At 45.3% G+C, this 18,863-nt stretch overlaps 1 protein-coding gene across 2 annotated transcripts in view; it reads right to left on the reverse strand.

Annotated features, from left to right (window-relative positions):
• The window catches only part of MBOAT2 (membrane bound O-acyltransferase domain containing 2), a 312,770-nt gene that overhangs the window by 81,680 nt on the left and 212,227 nt on the right, over positions 1-18,863 (reverse strand). For both annotated transcript variants that reach the window (XM_069728064.1, XM_069728065.1), the window contains exons 5-6: positions 16,672-16,727; positions 997-1,051 (exon numbers count right to left, since the gene is read on the reverse strand). In XM_069728064.1, the coding sequence (XP_069584165.1) occupies positions 997-1,051; positions 16,672-16,727 (111 nt within the window). The remainder of the gene's footprint in view (positions 1-996; positions 1,052-16,671; positions 16,728-18,863) is intronic.

Genomic DNA, 18,863 nt, shown 5'->3' on the forward strand with positions numbered 1-18,863 from the left:
TTCTGTTTCAGCACCAGTATGTACACTACAGGCCTCTGATTCGTTATACTGTGCACACACAGGCCTAGACCAGCACTCTCTCCCTCCAATATGAAGTGTCACAGTGCTGTTCAGTGATGTCATTGTGCCGAGACGGGTGGCTCCTGTCCTTTTATAACCCCTTATGATGTCATACGGGCCAGCCAATCACAGTAGTGCCACAACCAAGATGGCTCCAGCATTATAGTGATTCACAGGCAATCCCCGCATGCTTATTGGCTGTGTAACAGGCGCCAAACATGTGGGGTGGGGATTTGAGTTTACATTGAGCACCCCCCCATTATTCGCTGAGTAACGAGCACATGAGAGCACCGTGATACTTGAGTGATAACCGAGTATCACCGAGCAGGTTCGCTCATCCCTAGATATATCCTACAAAATGGCCAGAAATAACATTCTTTCTATGAGGGATAAGCCGATGTCAGAGATCGGCCAAGCATTAAGGTTTATGGGCGGCCATGTGACATAGGCGTACGGACGGCTGAAAACGCAGCAGGGACACAAAAAAAAAAAATAGTGTTTTCCTGACAGATGGGAATCCTTCACCCATTTGTTGCAAGAGATGTACTCACTGGCAGAGAGACAGATGCGGGCCGCTGTGCAGGAACAGTATACGGGCCCTTAGTAGCCAATAGCTCATCATCATGTACAATTCCACCTACTGTGGAAGTAGAAATGGGCCCCCTCACCTCTTGGGCCCCTGTGCGGCTGCACCAATGATATGTCCGCCATTGATGACCTGGGGGTCCTATGCAATATCATTAACAGGACCCCATACTAACCATGTGCCATTTATAATATTGGCATGTTCTTATGTCAGAGGAGTCTCTAGGTGACGCCAGGCACCAGGGTCCAGGTGCAATTGCCACGTCGGCACCCCCAATAGCTTATATCGATTTATCAAAAGTCATGAAAGGCAAAATATTAATCAAATTATGAAAAGTAATTTCATCTCACCTAACGGCCAGTCTTCTTTGACTTGGCTTCAGCGTTTCTTCTTTACAAAAGACACCTTAAAGAGATGGAATGAAAAGAAGAATACATAAAAGGGCCGGACACGGGACCCCCTCCACAACCGTCACCCACATACAGAGACAGCAGAAAACAGTGTAGGTATCCTCTGTGTCTGCACCTGCTGTAGGACTACACCTCCCAGCATCCTTTTTCAGCCTCTGCAGCTGTAGAATCCACAGGCTGATTATCTCATGTTAGAATCTGGTATATACTACGGAGCAGTTGCTCATTAATCATGCCAGTGTGTAATTAGAAAGTTAACGGTGGAAAGCATCCTAAATGACAGGGAAATAACGGCACATTTCCATGGATAATTACATTTGCAAGCGCTGAATAAAGAGCGGAGCTGAGAAATTCTGAAGATGCTCAATGAAGATACAGCCACCTCAGGTGCAGCTGGAGCGCCCCCAGACACAGGGCCGCGGGGTACTCGGTCCAGGGTTGTCACGGTGGCTAGACCCGGTCCGTGACCCTGCTAAGAGGCGTCCAATGAAAGGTGATGGTGTGTGGTGCAGGGTGCGAGGAATAACGAGGACACAGGGTTGCAGTCTCTTTACCTTTTTACTGAAGGCTTCGGGGTCCGCAATCCAGAGCACTGCTAACAGGGCTGTCTGAGACCGGCCGGTCCGAGGGCACATCCAGAGTTCCCTTTGCAGGTGGAAATCAGTGCCTACCAACTAGCGCCTGTGTGTTGTAGTTCTTCCCTGCTGAGCATTCGGGATAGTCCTCACAACTGTCGTATTTGTTCTTTCTCTCTCCGTCCCCCAGATAATATGGCTAGGACGCACCCATATGACAGGTAGGCCTGGAGCTATTCTGGGACCCTAGAGACGCCCCTCCCCCACGATTGCCTCCTATGTCCGTGTAGGTGATTTAAGTCAGACAGCCAACCTGTAATTAACTGTCCTGCCGCTGTTTGAAGTAATGCGTGGAGTCTGTTACTTCCTCGGCGTTCCGGCCACCGGCTACGCGCCTCAGAAGGATGTTGCCAATCTCGGGGCACGACTCCTTCTGGTTCTATCTCCTTCGTACTATGATCCCACTTCTCACTTCTCCACAATATCCTTAGCTTCGTATCCTTCCTTGAGATGCCGCCGCAAGGTAGTGCAGGCGCGGCTCCATAACAATCTGTCCTTTCTGCTAGGTACCTGCCAGGTTCCCACTTCTGACAGGTCCACCCTGGAGCTCTCCCAGGCTGCATTCTCACCTCACTTCCTATCCAACCCCCAGTTTTACCAGAGTGAGAGGAGTGGCCTAATACATAGTGCCTTTGCTCCCCCTGGTGGCCGGAGTGTGAAGTGTAATGTGTGACTGATACCTGGTCAGATGAACTCCTTTAGTGCAATCAGACATAACATCGCTCCCCTTAGTGGCAGAGTGACATTACTGCAACGACCAGGACACTGAGGCGCTGCACAGCCACCTCAGTATAAAATGACAGAAAGTGCGTTACACAGTGTGTGGCCATGACACCGCCATATATCGCATATCTGTATTTACATCAAATATCCATGTAAAGGTGCTGTCAGGCAGCCATATACATCGGAACAAAACCGGAACACAGTGCACGGACTGGCTGGCGGCTCTACCGACCAGAGCGTGACGGCAGCATAGAAATATATGAAGCACTCAGATCGGTATAGCCACCGGCCACTCCACGCACTGCTTTCCGATTTTTTTCCGAATTACACTGCTGCCACCTCACTGCACCCTTAGGTGTGTGTACCCATCCATCAGTGTGTCCACTCCTACCTTTCCTTAAAGAGGTTTTCCAGCACATAGAATTTGGAGCCGGAAAAGCGATATATCCTATGTGAGCACAAAATTTCATTTTCCGCCCCTCTCAACTGCTTCTTTCTTGGAGCAGCGCAAGGGTGCATTAGGTGCCTGCAGCCAGCATGTTTGATGGCCAAAGCAGTCATTGGCTACTTTGACATCTTGTATGACTTGGCCGCACCGTAGGCTCCCATGCAGAGCGTAGTCAAGAGGATTTGATTATTTGTTATTGCGATATGCAAACGCAGTAACCGAAATGACAAATCTCACTTCGATAAACTCAGAGCTTTATCATCTCAGTCGCTGCCTATGCAGAGCGCAGCAGTGGTTGACAAACTCGTGTTGACTGCTGCACTCTGCATAGGCAGAAACTGAGATGACAAAAGTTGCACGGTGTGCTCACACAGCTCACAGCTTCACCTGTAATTTTGTGAGAAGAGAGACCTGTTGGGGGAGTTGTCCCAAATTTAAAAAAAAAAAAGTGTCCCTTGTAAAACAGAAAAAGCATATAAAAACAATGTTTCTTAGTGCTTTTATTTCTAACCCTCTCTGCGCTACTGTACGTATCCACAGGATCCGTGATCACATCTAAAGTCATGAGGGTCCAACTGTTGCGACCCCACCGATCGCCCTTACAGGGCACTTGTGTATAAATACGCAACCTCTGCTCCATATATTCTCTGTGACTGTCAGAGAGAGTACAGTCCTGTGGACAGAACAATAAATGACTATTCCCATCAGATTAGTGATCTACAGACATTTATTACGTGGGAAAGTTGGGTGAATACAAATATCAGCCATTCAACTTTCCAAAAAGCTGTATAAGCTCCCATTACAAACTAGTAGCCAATTGTACAATTATAAGGTACTAGATGGCAGCCCGATTCTAAAGAATCGGGAGTCTAGAATCCATATATACTTTAAATTCGGCAGGAGCTTGAAGAGCAACGTCACTGGGCCCGCCTCCACGCAGTAGAAACTTGCTGTGAGGTAAAAATTCAAAAATCACACCAAAATGGCGGGCGGAGTGTGTCACAGTACGGCACGTTTCTGATTGGTCGCTCGCAGCAGGCGGCAACCAATCAGACACTGGACACTGTTGACGTCACTTATCTCCGGACATTATCTCCGGACATTAGCTCCGGACATTAGCTCCGGACAAAGCCACGGAAGTTGGCACAAATTGCAGGAAGTAGTATTCTAAAAAATATAGCAAAAAGAGGGTAATGAACCACTCACTGAAAAAATTGGATGCCCAAAGAATTATGTATAAATAGCAAAAAGGGAAACCTAAAATATAACATTTAATAAATATTAATTAAAAAACTATACGACACAACAATACATATAATGACAAACTCATGTATTGACCAACAGGTCAGTCAGACAGGGAACTGATAAACAGTCCAAAGAGAAAAGATCAGTAGTAAATTTGGAACCCTACACAACCTTCAGGGCTTATTATCATAATATGCACCCAGTCAAGTAAAGCAGATGAAACCAACAAAACAAATATATACTACTGTGAAAAAAATATAACTTGAGGTTCTATATAAGGTGAACGGGGAAAATACCACCATCTATCACCAATGAGAAACCTTCAAATACATGGGGATACACATAGAGCTATTGGAACAATCTCACCCAAATGTGATGCTGCAGCATGTTGAAATGTGTTCCCCATGTCAAGATCAGAGTCCTATGGATCAGGTTCCGACCATCTAGGATCCGTTGGACTCCCGGACCACTTCCTGTGTTAAAGACCACCTCCCTACGCGTTTCATCTCAGGGAAGAATCCTCAGGGGACACGGCAGTCAGTACGTGGTCAGGATTTGATGGAGTGCTCAACCGAGACAAAAAATCTCCAGGGAGCCGCTCATCGATGGATGAACACATTTCAACATGCTGCAGCATCACATTTGGGTGAGATTGTTCCAATAGCTCTATGTGTATCCCCATGTATTTGAAGGTTTCTCATTGGTGATAGATGGTGGTATTTTCCCCGTTCACCTTATATAGAACCTCAAGTTATATTTTTTTCACAGTAGTATATATTGGTTTCCTCTGCTTTACTTGACTGGGTGCATATTACGATAATAAGCCCTGAAGGTTGTGTAGGGTTCCAAATTTACTACTGATCTTTTCTCTTTGGACTGTTTATCAGTTCCCTGTCTGACTGACCTGTTGGTCAATACATGAGTTTGTCATTATATGTATTGTTGTGTCGTATAGTTTTTTAATTAGTATTTATTAAATGTTATATTTTAGGTTTCCCTTTTTGCTATTTATATATAAGTAGTATTCTAGGCAATTAATCTCCGGACATTAGCTCCGGACATTAGCTCCGGACATTAGCTCCGGACATTAGCTCCGGACATTAGCTCCGGACAAAGCCACGGAAGTTGGCACAAATTGCAGGAAGTAGTATTCTAGGCAATTATAATATTAGAAAAGAGCTGCCACCGGATTTTACACTGCAAACTGCAGATATTACTAAATAGATCTCTTAGATCTGATGAGGCTAGAGTACTTACTTTGAAAATCCATGTCAGAATGGCTGTATGATTCTATTTGAAAGTTTTCTTTCTGGATATTAAAATCTCAACTGGATTTCTTAAATGCTAATTTTAAAGAGGTTTTCCAGTTTAGTAAATCCCCTGCCTCCCCTCCCCCGTGGCTGCAGTTTGTCACAAAAACAAAGAAACTGGCTTTACTCTTTCTCCCCAGGTCCAGCCTGCGTCTCTCCCTCTTTTCCCAGTGTATTTTATTGTCTGCAGTGCTGGTGTTACATCTACAGCGCTGCAGCCAATCAGTGGCTCCATACCAGTTAATGGCACAAATTGCTCAGAGTCGCTGAGCTCACTGAATGGCTGCAGTGTGTCTCTCCTTACCTTTCCTCTTAAGGTACAGTCAGACTCAGCGACGCTGCAGCGATATAGACAACGAGCCGATCGCTGGAGCGTCGCTGTTTAGGTCGCTGTAGAGACGTCAAACACAGCAACTCCAGAACGATGCAGGAGCGATCCAGTGACGTAACGGCGACTCACTTATCATTCTCGCTGGTTGTTAGCTCCATGTAAAAACATTGCAGGTGCAGTGCCCCAGAGATCTGGTCGTTGCAGTATGACACTCTGCCACTAAGGGGAGTGATGGTACGTCTGATGGCACTGAAGGAATTCTCCTGACCATGTATCACCAGCACACATTATACTTCACACTCCGGCCACTAGGGGGAGCAAAAGGCTTTATTTATTGGGCCACTCCTCACACTGGTAAAACTAGGGGCTGGATAGGAAGTTAGTCAGAAGCTGACTGGGTTGGATTCAGGCAACATCCCGTGGCAGGGGGTGTTGCGGGGAGAAGACACAGGGGGGTTCCTGTCAGACGTAGGGAACCTGGCAGGTGCCTAGCGAACAGAACGTTACGGAGCCGCGTCTGCACCTCCTGCGGCGGTATCCTAAAAAAGAGATAAAAAGGGAAGGATATTGTGGAACAGTGTAAACGAGATCAAGCAAAAAGGAGTACCAGTAGGAGTCGTGCCGAGAGACCGAGGCAACATCCTACTGAGGCGTGTAGTCGGTGGCCGGAACACCGTAGGAGTAACTGACTTCAGGCCTTACTTCGAACTCCGCAGGACAGTTAATTATAGGTTGGCTGTCTACCTTAAATTTCCTAAGCAGACATAGGGGGCAACATTGGGAGAGGGGCGTCTCTAGGGTCCCGGAAGACCTCCAAGCCTTCCCATCATACGGGTGCGTCCTAGCCAAAACATACTGGGGGACGAGAAACTAGTAACATCTGAAACAAGCGAGAGAGAGAGAGAGAGAGAGAGCTGTAGAGAACGAACGAACAAATGAGAACAGCAGTTGTGAGGACTATCCCGAATGCTCAGCAGGGTAGGACTACAACACACAGGCGCTAGTGGTAGGCAACGATTTCCATCTGCGAAGGAAACTCTGGATGTGCCTTCGGACCGGCCGGTCTCTGATAGCCCTGTTAAACATGCTCTGGATTGAGGATCCTGAAGCCTTCAGTAAAGAGGTAAAGAGACTGCAACCCTGTGTCCTCGTTATTACCTGCACCTCACACCATCGCTACCTACACCACTGGGAAGCCCTGGGGACATACTTCACCTGTGGGAAGGTATACCATCCAGCTGCCATTCCATCACCCCAGTGGACCCCATAGCAGCGTCGGTCACCCTGACCGAACACCACAGGTGGCGTCACGAACCCCTGACAGACTGTACCACCACCTTCATTGGACGCCCCTTAGCAGGGTCGCGGACCGGGTCTAGCCACCGTGACAACCACAGAACCGAACCAGAGAGGCCCGGTACCGAAACGCGTGGCCCTGTGTCTGGGGGCGATCCACAGGCATTGTTGCTTTTGCTGTCAAACACGACGATACACGCCGACCTGACAACGAAATAAAGTTCTGGACTTCTAGCTCCGACCAGCGATGTCACAGCAGGATCCTGATCGCTGCTGCGTGTCAAACACAACGAGATCGCTATCCAGGACGCTGCAACGTCACAGATCGTTGTCGTTCTCGTTGTAATGTTGCTGAGTGTGACGTTACCTTTAGACTGACCTACTATGTGCAAATTATTGGGGAACAGGCTATATGGAATTAGTGTAGAATAGGAAGAGTTATGGTGCCTACTACTTATTGGGGACCTTATGGCGGCACAGCCCTGAGCCATTTATTACACTGGTGTCTTATGTTGCAGATAGTACTCTGAGACCCCCCCAGGGGCGACGGTTCCTATTAACACCCCTGGCTGACATGTCTAGAATCAAATATTCATATAAAGCAAAGCGTCAATTTGTCATTAGTTTTTAATCTGGAGAAGCTTAAAGGGGTTGTTGAAATTGCAATTACCAAGGTGGGAATCAAAGACTCCATGCGATTAAGGGGGTACAAATTGTCTTTTGGAATTCTACATATTTAGGTTAAGATTTACATTGCTTCAATTTACATAGACACGTCACATGATATGTTGGACTTTGTCAAAAAGTTTTTAGGTGATGGATTTTAACAGTGAGGGTGATCAATGAGTGGAACAGGCTGCCACGAGAGGTGGGGAGTTCTCCTTCAATGGAAGTCTTCAAACAGCGGCTGGACCGACATCTGTCTGAGATGGTTTAGTGAATCCTGCATTGAGCAGAGGGTTGGAGACAATGACCCCGGAGGGCCCTTCCAACTCTAATATTCTGTGATTCCATAGGATTCTATGATTTGTAAAGATGCCAGTGTGATTTTTATTTTTGTATATTGTATGAATTAATGTGGTTTCCCCATATAATAAAGAAAAGGAATCTGTCAGAAAAGCCGCTGTCAGAAACCCCTGGCAGTATTTTATTTCCTGTAAGAATAAAGGGATTGGCATATAGAAATCCAACATGCTCGATCTTTCTCTCCACATCTGCCATCTAGGGAGTGTCAGGACACTTCCATACGTATCAGAGAGTCATCAAGTTCTGCCAACATCAGAGACATCAGCCAACATAATGTGTATAGGTCTCCCAGGTTTACCGCGACAGACAGGAGCTAGAAGACCGCAGCGTCTGATTTCTCCTACTCCTGCACTGGTTAGAAGCACTTCACCTTCATATTAAACGGTGTAAGTTTCTCTTTAGCAGTGCAGGGGTTAATCTGCTTCGTTGAGAGCTCCTGGAATCTTTCCTGAGATAAGGCTCTCAGCTGTTCAATGTTAGCCACTCCCATCTCCTATATAATCTGTGTCCCGGCTAGTGCTCCTTGTCAGAGCTTGTTTTTACTGCATGACTGGATGTTGTTGGTGGTTGTTTGAGAAAACATTTGGTGGGTTTATCTGTGACAACAGTGGTGACACTAGGCACCTAAACTATCAACCGAGCCCCCACAATGCACTGCTCTCTGGTAAGCAGAAACCAGCAGTTCTATAAATCATTTTCTCAATATTATGCACAACAAAAAATTCAGTGTACGAAATTCGATGAACACTAATCCATCAGTGCTGTAGTTAATACCAGCACTAGGCTTATTGTTGCCATGTATCTGTGTGCATTCAATTTCATGGCTTTCCTACAGTTCATGCTCATGCTGCCTTGCGTTACCAACATACCCCTGTGGGTTGTATGTAGTTTGAGGGCCGCTTTGTTGAGCTGATAAATTAATGCTGAGCTGTAGACAAGTTGCCTCGTGGGGATTGGGATGTCTCACTAGTAATATCACCTTTGATAAACATGTTTATGAAAAGTTTGAGAATGTTGAATTGATATTGCCATCGTAGAGCGATAACGAGACCATAGAAGAGAATGCAAGTCGTGGGCTCCAGGTCTATAGGTTGCTGAAACCCTACTTTCTTCTGAATATTAAAATTTGAGAGTCCTCAGTGGTTGATACCTTTTAATAGCTGAAACACCAGGGTTACTTAAGGGTAACAGGTTTTTCCAGAACCCATGACGGCACACCTGAGAGAGGGGATCCGCCCAGCCAGGACAGGAAAGCCTACTGAAAATAAAAGGGCGGTACCTCTCCCTCGCTTCAGTTGGTTTTCAGAGCATGAGAGGCCCCCCTGGTTAGTACACATGGCAATCCAACACCACATCATATTAACTAAAAAAGCACCCAAAACAATAGTGCACACCGAAAAGGTGATAAAGGGGGGGGAATATACAGGTGCCGTCATGGGTTCAGGAAAAACCTGTTACCAGTAAGTAACCCTGGTGTTTTCCCTTCCCCCATGACGGCACACCTGAGAGACTTTTGTAGAATGAAACCTTAGGGAGGGACCACCGCTTGGAGTACCCTTCTACCAAAGGTTAGGTCAGCAGAGGAGGAAAGGTCTAGCCGGTAGTGCTTGAAAAAAGTTGAGGGTGAGGACCAGGTAGCAGCCTTGCAAATTTGATCAATTGATACCTCAGCCTTTTCCGCCCAGGATGTAGCCATGGCTCTGGTAGAGTGAACCTTGATGCCTTCAGGAACTGGAGTGCCACCCGCAGAGTAGGATAAACTAATGGCCTCCCTGATCCATCTAGCAATAGTACTTTTAGCTACCCCACACCCTCTTTTGCTACCCTGAAAGGCTATGAATAGGGTTTGGTCTTTCCTCCACTGACTAGTCATAGATATGTACTGTAACATAGATCTTCTCACATCTAGCATGTGGAACTTTTGTTCCCCTGGATTTTTGGGATTACTACAGAAAGATGGTAAGGTAATCTCTTGACTCCTATGGAACTTTTGAACCACCTTGGGGAGATAAGCCGGGTCTGGTCTTAGAACGATCCTGTCATCAAAAACCTGAGTATAAGGAGGGGATATTGACAGGGCTTGCAAATCACTTACCCTACGTGCCGATGTTAGGGCTACTAGAAGAACTGTTTTAAGGGTAAGTAACTTAGGTGATAACTCCTGTAAGGGCTCGAAAGGGTGTTTAGTTAGAGCTTCTAAGACCAAATTTAGATCCCAAGGAGGGATTTTTGGGATAACTACCGGCCGAGATCTACTGCAAGATTTTATGAATCGAGAAACCCATCTATTTGAGGCAAGATTACAGTTATACAGGGCCCCCAAGGCTGAAACCTGAACTTTAAGGGTGCTGGTTGCTAACCCAAGATGTAATCCTGCTTGCAGAAATTCTAGGATAGGACCCACTGGAGCCACCTCCCCCAATGGTTCACCCAGGAAGTCAAGAATTTTTTTCCATGTCCTACCATAGATTCTAGAAGTTATGGGTTTTCTGCTTTTCAACAGGGTGGAGATTAAACCTGGTGAGAATCCATGGCGACTTAGTAACGCCCTCTCAAATTCCAGGCTGCCAGATGGAAGCCCTTCACCTGAGAGTGGGTTACTGGGCCCTGGGTTAGTAGGTCCGGAATTTCTGGCAAAATCCATGGATCTGTTACCGACATCTGTCTTAGAAGGGAGAACCATGGTCTCCTTGGCCAAAATGGAGCTATGAGGATAATCCTCGCTTGATCCTCTCTGATCTTCCGGATCACAGCTGGGATCATCACTATCGGGGGGAATGCGTAGGCCAGAGAAAACTTCCAAGGTATTAGTAGGGCATCTACTGCGAAGGGATGTTCTCTTGGATTCAAGGAGCAGAATTTTCTGACTTTTTTGTTGTGAGAATTGGCAAACAAATCTATTTCTGGTGAGCCCCAGGCTTGGACTATTTGTTGAAATATCTGGGGGTTTAGGGACCATTCCCCCTGTCTTAAGCCTCTGCGACTCAGGAAGTCTGCTTGAGTGTTTTCTATGCCCCTGATGTGTAGTGCCGACAGAGATAACAGGTGTTGTTCCGCCAGTTGGAAGAGGAGTTTTGACGCATTCATGAGGCCTTTGGACCTCGTTCCCCCCTGATGATTGACATACGCCACCACTGCTCGATTGTCTGTTAGGATTCGAGTATGGCGACCCTGGAGTAAAGGGAGAAAATGTCTTAGGGCTTTCTCCACTGCCCATAGTTCTTTTTCGTTTGATCCATAGTTTTTTTCTCGTATGGACCAGGTACCTTGTACAGAGAGATCTCAGATGAGCTCCCCAACCTGTACCGCTTGCGTCGGTCGTGATGATGTCTATGACCGGATTTTTCCACCGGACCCCTTTTGTCAGGTGGTGTTCTACAGACCACCAAGCTAGGGAATCCCTTACGCTCAGGAAGAGACATAGATTTCCTTCTAAATGCCCTCTTAACAGTCTTTGAGCTGAGAGAACTTCCCACTGTAGATGTCTTAGGTGGAATTGTGCCCATTCTACTGCCGGTATACACGATGTTAATGAGCCTAGAAGGGACATCGCTTTTCTGAGAGTCATTGCGGGTTGACGTATTGCTGTACTGGTCAGGTTTATTATCTTGTCCACTTTGTTTTGTGGAAGGAGGCAGAGCTGACGCTCGGAGTCCAGTATTAACCCCAGGAAGGACTGTATTTTTACTGGCAGTAGTCTGGATTTGGGGATGTTTATTATCCAACCCAGCTCCATTAGAGTTGATGTTACCACTTATATTTGATGAGTGCAGTGGGACTCTGACCTCCCTATTACCAGGAAATTGTCCAGATATGGGACAATTACTACATCCCGGGACCGGAGGTATGACATCACTTCCACCATCACTTTGGTGAAAACTCTGGGGGCTGTAGACAGGCCGAATGGAAGAGCTGTATATTGAAAATGCTTTACCTGATTTTGAATATAGAGAGCTACCCTCAAGTATTTCCGATATTCCTGATGTATTGGTATATGGTAGTAAGCATCCTTTAAGTCTATTACTGCCATGAAGCAGTGTTGGAAGAGAAGTTTTATGGTCGTGTTTATAGACTCCCATCTTGAAAGTGTAGTTCTCTATGGATTGGTTGAGCTTCCTTAGATTTATAATAGTTCTCCAAGAACCATTCGGTTTTTGGATCAAGAAGAGGGGGGAGTAAAACCCCTCTCCTTCCTCCTGAACCGGGACCTCCTGAAGAACCTTTTTGTGGACAAGTCCCAAGATCTCGGTTTCTAGGGCAGATTGTTCCTGCTGAGACTTCCGTCGGGGAGTTATTATGAAGTTTCGTCTGGGAGGACAGACGAATTTTATTTTTAGGCCGTCTCTGATGATGTTCGTGACCCAGATACTGGGGGAGATATTTACCCAGGCCGGAAAGAAGAGGGAGAGTCTTCCTCCCACTTCTGGCGTAATGTCATTGGGGGGATTTTTTTGCCGATGTGGAGGGGCCTTTAAACATATAGCCCGATCCTCTTTTATCTCTAAAGTCCCAATTTTTCCTCTCCCCTGGGGGGCGACCTCTATTCTATCTTCTCCTCCGAAAAAAAGGTTTTTTAGGATCTTTAGGGATGTTGGGAAAACCTTTCTTCTTATCTCCTGCATGTTCCAGGATGTCTTCAAGTTTTTTCCCGAAGAGAAGTTGGCCGTCACATGGAATAGAACACAGTTTGTGTTTAGATGGCAAATCCCCCGGGCAACCTTTGAGCCAGAGGGCTCTTCTTGCTGCGTTGGACAAACCCGCGGCTCTAGCTGTTAGTCTTGCGGAATCCGCAGAAGAGTCTGCCAAAAAAGCTGCTGCTCCTTGTAGCAAAGAAATATTTGCAAGGATGTCAGTTCTGGGTACTTTGTTTTTCAGCTGATCTTCTACCTGATGTAGCCAGACCATTAGGGCACGGGCCGTACATGTTCCCGCAATTGCCGGCTTAAGGCCCCCCGCTGAGGCTTCCCAGATGTGTCTCAGGAAACTATCTGCTTTTTTATCAAGCGGGTCTTTGAGAACACCAGAGTCCTCTAACGGAAGGGATGATTTTTTTAAACATTTGGCTACTGCCCCGTCAATCTTAGGGATTTTCTCCCATGACTCGGAGTCTTTATCCTCAAAAGGATATCTCCTTTTGGATGAAGAGGGCAAGGAACCCATTTTTTCAGGCTTTTTCCACTCTTTCTCAATTAAAGCTTTTATTTTTGCGTTAACTGGAAACGTGCGTTTCCTTTTCTCTTCTAGGCCACCAAACATGACATCTTCTAGTGACCTAGGTGTCTTCTCCTCTTTAAGCCCCATTGCAGATCTAACTGCTTTGACCAGTTTATCTACATCCTCAGTTGGGAAACATGGACGACCTCCTGAATCACTGTCCGAGGAGGAATCTGAAGACTGGACAGAGGCCGAGGAGGTAGAGGGAGACCGGGATGTTTTATGACTCCCCTGTCTCTGAGAGGCATCTGAGTCTGTGGACGCCTTACGGCTTCTCCTTCTTGGTTCGCTTAGGGCCAATTTCAAGGAGTCTTTTATTTCAGCCTGTATTATGGCTTTTAGGCTAGTGGCAAAATTAGGGGTCTCTTCTTATGGTTCGTATGGTTTTAGTAATGCAGTCAGCACAGAGATCCTTCTGCCACTGAACTGCAAGCGGGTTTCTACAAAGGGCACACTCTCGGTTCTTTGTTTTACCAACCGCTTTCCTGGACCCCTAGTGATCAAAACAGACAAAAATGGACCCTGTTACCATAAGGGTGACATTCACGTAGATCACTCACCACTACCGACAATCAAGGGTACCGATTTTGGAGGCTGGACAGATGCACGTGAAGCGTCCCTCCTGGACGCTGACGAATCCTGCCGGACAGAACGACTGCTGTTTCTACCACTTGAGCGGCTGCTCTTGGTATGCTGGTGGCTCGGCAAGGCATCTGGTGAGAGCTCCATTTGCTGCTGCTGCTGTGAAGGCAGCTGCTGCTGCTGCTGCTCCTGTTGTCCTACTTCCATGGTGAAGTTTATGGACATGAGCGCGTCTTCTGTGGTCTAACCCCCTTTTATGGGGGGACCACTGCACTCCCCGCCTCCTTCGGTGCCCAAATTAACCCCCTCCCACTCTCTGCCGTGCCGCCGGAGTTCCCTTTCACCGGCCGGCGTTCTCATCATGGGCGCCGCCATCTTGGATCCGGCACCCGCCCCCAACGTCACGCGGGCACGCCCATTCCCAGCGTGCCTTGCGCGTGACGTCAGACGAGCGACCCGGAAGCGGCCACCGCACCTGGACGCCGGCAGAGAGGGGAGGGCGGCGTGGCAGCCATGGAAGGGAACACAGCCCTCTGACCACGCTGCTCAACGCCCGCTCGGACGCAGAGACCCGGAGGACCTGCGGACGGCGCTTCCAGACCCCCGAACCCGACGCACAGGCGCTGCCTGTTCTTCCACGCCGGGACGGGACCTGGGTAAGTGAACCGCCGTGTTCAGTAAGAGGGTCCCTGTCAGGACAGGAAACCCAACTGAAGCGAGGGAGAGGTACCGCCCTTTTATTTTCAGTAGGGTTTCCTGTCCTGGCTGGGCGGATCCCCTCTCTCAGGTGTGCCGTCATGGGGGAAGGGAAAAAGGTGGTAACAGATTGCAAGCTTTACTCAGGTCTTCATCTGATGACAGTGTGATCGATTTAAAAATTCTATGTCTCACAAAGGTCTAGAGCAGTATTTCCCAAACTCCAGTCCTCATTGACCCCAACAGGTCATGTTTTCAGGATTTCCAAAGTGCTGCACAAGTGAGAGAACTCCTGATACTTCCATCACTTGTGCAATACAAAGGAAATCTAGAAAGCATGACCTGTTGGGGTCTGTGAGGACTGGAGTTTGGGAAACACTGGTCTAGAGCAACAAGACCTAGAGCAACAAAGGTCTAGAGCAACAGTAATATATACAGAAGAGTCTCCCCCAAAACTACAAGACTTCAGATGAAGAGACCTGTGTAGTCTAGAAAGCTCACAATTTGTTACCATATATTACCTCCAAGACTTCTCCCGAATATCCCCCATCCTCTGGAATTCTTTGCCCCAACACGTCCGACTATCAACCACATTCGGATCCTTCAGGCGGAACCTGAAAACCCATCTCTTCAGGAAAGCCTACAGCCTGCACTGACCCCGCTGCCTCCTCACCAACACCGGAGCTCCTGCAACCCACAACCTACTGTCACCATCCCCACTATCCTGTAGAATGTAAGCCCGCAAGGGCAGGGTCCTCACCCCTCTGTATCAGTCCGTCATTTTTAGTTTGTTTACTGTATGTGATATTTGTAATTTGTATGTAACCCCTTCTCATGTACAGCACCATGGATTCAATGGTGCTATATAAATAAATAATAATAATAATAATAATAATAATAATAATAATAATATGTTCAGTTAGCCATTAAAAGGTATCAACCACTGAGGACTCTCCAACACTGGCTAATACTGTTGTACAAAGATATACGGTACATTTTTCCTGTACTTTCTTCTGGGCACATTGTAAGCAGAAACTGTTGTGTATAAATTCAATAGTAAGAATTAGGCGTTCTCATCCCAGGAAGCAGTGACTTATTGCTAGGATGTGCCATGATCGGTGCAGGCCCAACTTCAAGGACCCCCAGAATCCTGAGAATAAGGGGGCCACGGCAAAGCTTTAGGATGGTCTTTTCTCTGCACAGGGGCGCTTTTGAGATCACACTGCCATATGAGTTAATTCAAGTTAATGGGGTTGGTAGTTTCTGGCAAAGAAGAGTAACCAGAAGCTATAGCCATAGTGATAACGGGATTTCCAGGGAAAAAAAAAAAAAAAAAGATCTAGTTGTCCCTGTTACGCGTACCAAACCCTCCTGGTACTTTTATTTTTCAATACAAGTTTTATATAACCCTCTGAAGCCATTACTCTTACTTACTGGTCTGTTATTGTTTCTGTATTATCGGTCTTTCCCTAAGGTGCTGCTAGACTATAATTTTCAAGAGGCATTGTGTCTGGCATCTGTCACGCCCCCGTGACCACCCACCTAAAAAGTGCCATCTTGAGACTCCCATACAGGCTGGAGACTGTCCAATAGCTAAGCCAGCTCTCTTCTCTTTCGAGACCTATGCATAGTAAGAGAAGGGGGCTTGTAGACCGGCTCATTCAATATCTAAGTCAGTTCCAATCTCTGTCAAGGCCTAGGCATAATAAGAGAAGGGGGCTGGCTAGATATTGAAAAAAACAAGTCAGCTTGTTCCCTATACACACTCCATTGATGACATGTCCTACATAGGAAACATTTTCCTGTTTCCAGTACAGGCAAAATGTAGCTGACAAAACCAAAATGGACTGGGGGTGAAACAGGGTAAATTACATTAGTAATTTATATAGAATTCCATAAAGAAAACATCTAAAATTGAGTTTATAACCTCTATATTTGCTCAAAATATCTAAAAGTGTAATTAAAATGAACTATTCATAGTTATTCTGTTAAGTTTAAAGAAAACATTAACTAGAAATCACAAAATCATATAACAGGGATATGACATTACCAATATGATTCAAAACAAATATTCATTAAAATTACAACATAAAATATATGTCATCTTACCATCTCGGATTTCAAAAGCCAAGCTTGTTATTTTCTGTGTAATAATCATCATTGGCCTTTAGATAAAGAAAAGTGAAATAATTTTAAAATAATAAAAAATGAATATAAAATTAAAATACTTAATTATGAAAAATGCATTCAAAAATGGATGAAGATATAAAAGGTATGCATGCTGCTTGGTTATTCTGCATATCATAGTTTTCATACATTATAAACACCCTAGATCTTTTAGATTATTGAAAGGTTTTTAATATGATCGATTTGAAAATTTTATGTTCTACAAAGGTCAATTCACAGAACAGAGGAATGATCGTCCCAGAACTTCAGGCCATAGAGAGGATCATCTGTAAAGGACAGTAATATATAAAGAAGAGCCTCCCCCCAAAACTACAAGACATACAGAAGATCATCTTCTCGAATTATAAAATGCACAGATGATCCTAACCCGCAAAAAAAACACAAAAAAGATATACAGAAGCTAATCTCCCCAGAACTATAAGATATATCAGGACCTCTCCAAAACATACTGAAGACCCTCTCCCCAGAACTATAAGATGTACAGGAGATCTTCTCTCTTGGGAACTATACAAAATATAGAAGAGTCTCTCTCCAGAACTATAAATATGTACAGGAGATCTGCTTCCCAAAACGGTAATTTGTTCACAACATCCGTCCCCCAAAACAAAAAAGCATACAGAAGATCCTTTTCCCCAGAAAATAATATGTACAGCAGATCTTCTCCCCAGAACTGCAAGGCATACTGTAGAAACTTCCCCTGAAACTCCAAGACATACAGAAGACCCTTTCCATCAAAACTGTAAGATGTACAAAAGATCGTTACCACCAAAACTACAAGACGTGCAGTAGACCCTCTACCCAGAACTATAAGATGTACAGAAGATTATCGCCTCAAAATTACACGACACACAGGAAATTATCTCTCTAGATGTATATAAGATGTACAGTGGCATGTAAAAGTTTGGGCACCCCGGTCAAAATTACTGTTCTTCTGAACAGTTAAGCTAGTTGAAGATTTAATCATCTCTAAAAGGCCTAAAGTTAAAGATGACACATTTCATTTGTATTTTAGGCAAAAAAAAAAAATCTAATCTTGTACATTTTAAAAATTACACAAAGCTGTATAGCGCTGCAGAATAGGTTAGCGCTATATAAAAATAAAGATGATTATTAAAAAGAAAAGAGGGCTGATGCCAAATTTTGGGCACTCTGCATGGTTCGTACCTAGTAGCACCCCCTTTTGAAAGTATCACAGCTTGTAAACACTTTGTAGCCAGACAAGAGTCTTTCAGTTCTTATTTGAGGGATTTTAATCCATTCTTCCTTGAAAAATTCTTCCAGTTCTGTGACATTCCTGGGTCACCTTGCATGCACTGCTTTTTAAAGGTCTAGCCACAGATTTACAATGATGTTCAGATCAGGGGACTGTGAGGGCCGTTGTAAAACGTTCAGCTTGCGCCTTTTGAGGTAGTCTATTATGGATTTTGACGTGTGTTTAGGATCACTATCTATTTGTAGAAGCCATCCTCTTTTCAACTTCAGCTTCTTTACAAATGGTGTTATGCTTGCATCAAGAATCTGTTGAAATTTCTTTCTTTGCTCAACCCATGAAATGTTCCTAGTTCCACTGGCTGCAACACAACCCCTAAGCATAATTGATCCATCCACATGCTTAATGGTTGGCAACATATTATTTTCCTGAAATTCTGTTCTGTTTTCTCCACACATACCAAAGAGTTCTATTTTTACCTCATCAGTCCACAGGACTTGTTTGAAAAATGCATCAGGCTTGTTTACAGTCATGGCCAAAATTTTTGAGAATGACACCAAAATTATATTTTCACATGATCTGCTGCCCTCTGGTTATTATTAGTGTTTGTCTGATGTTGATATCACATACAGAAATATAATTGCAATCATATTATGAGTACCAATAGGTTATATTGACAGTTAGAATGAGTTAATGCAGCAAGTCAATATTTGAGTGAGGTCATTCTTACTTAATCATGACTGATTGATCGCCAGCTCTGTCCTCATCAACACTCACACCTGTGTTAATGGACCAATCACTAAAACGATGTTAGCTGCTCCTTTTAAGGCAGGACTGCACTGATGTTGAAATGTGTTTTGGGGGTTAAAGTTCATTTTCTGGGCAAATATTGACTTTGCAAGTA

The sequence above is a fragment of the Ranitomeya imitator genome, chromosome 5 (genome assembly GCF_032444005.1).
Source record: "Ranitomeya imitator isolate aRanImi1 chromosome 5, aRanImi1.pri, whole genome shotgun sequence".
Lineage (NCBI taxonomy): Eukaryota > Metazoa > Chordata > Amphibia > Anura > Dendrobatidae > Ranitomeya > Ranitomeya imitator.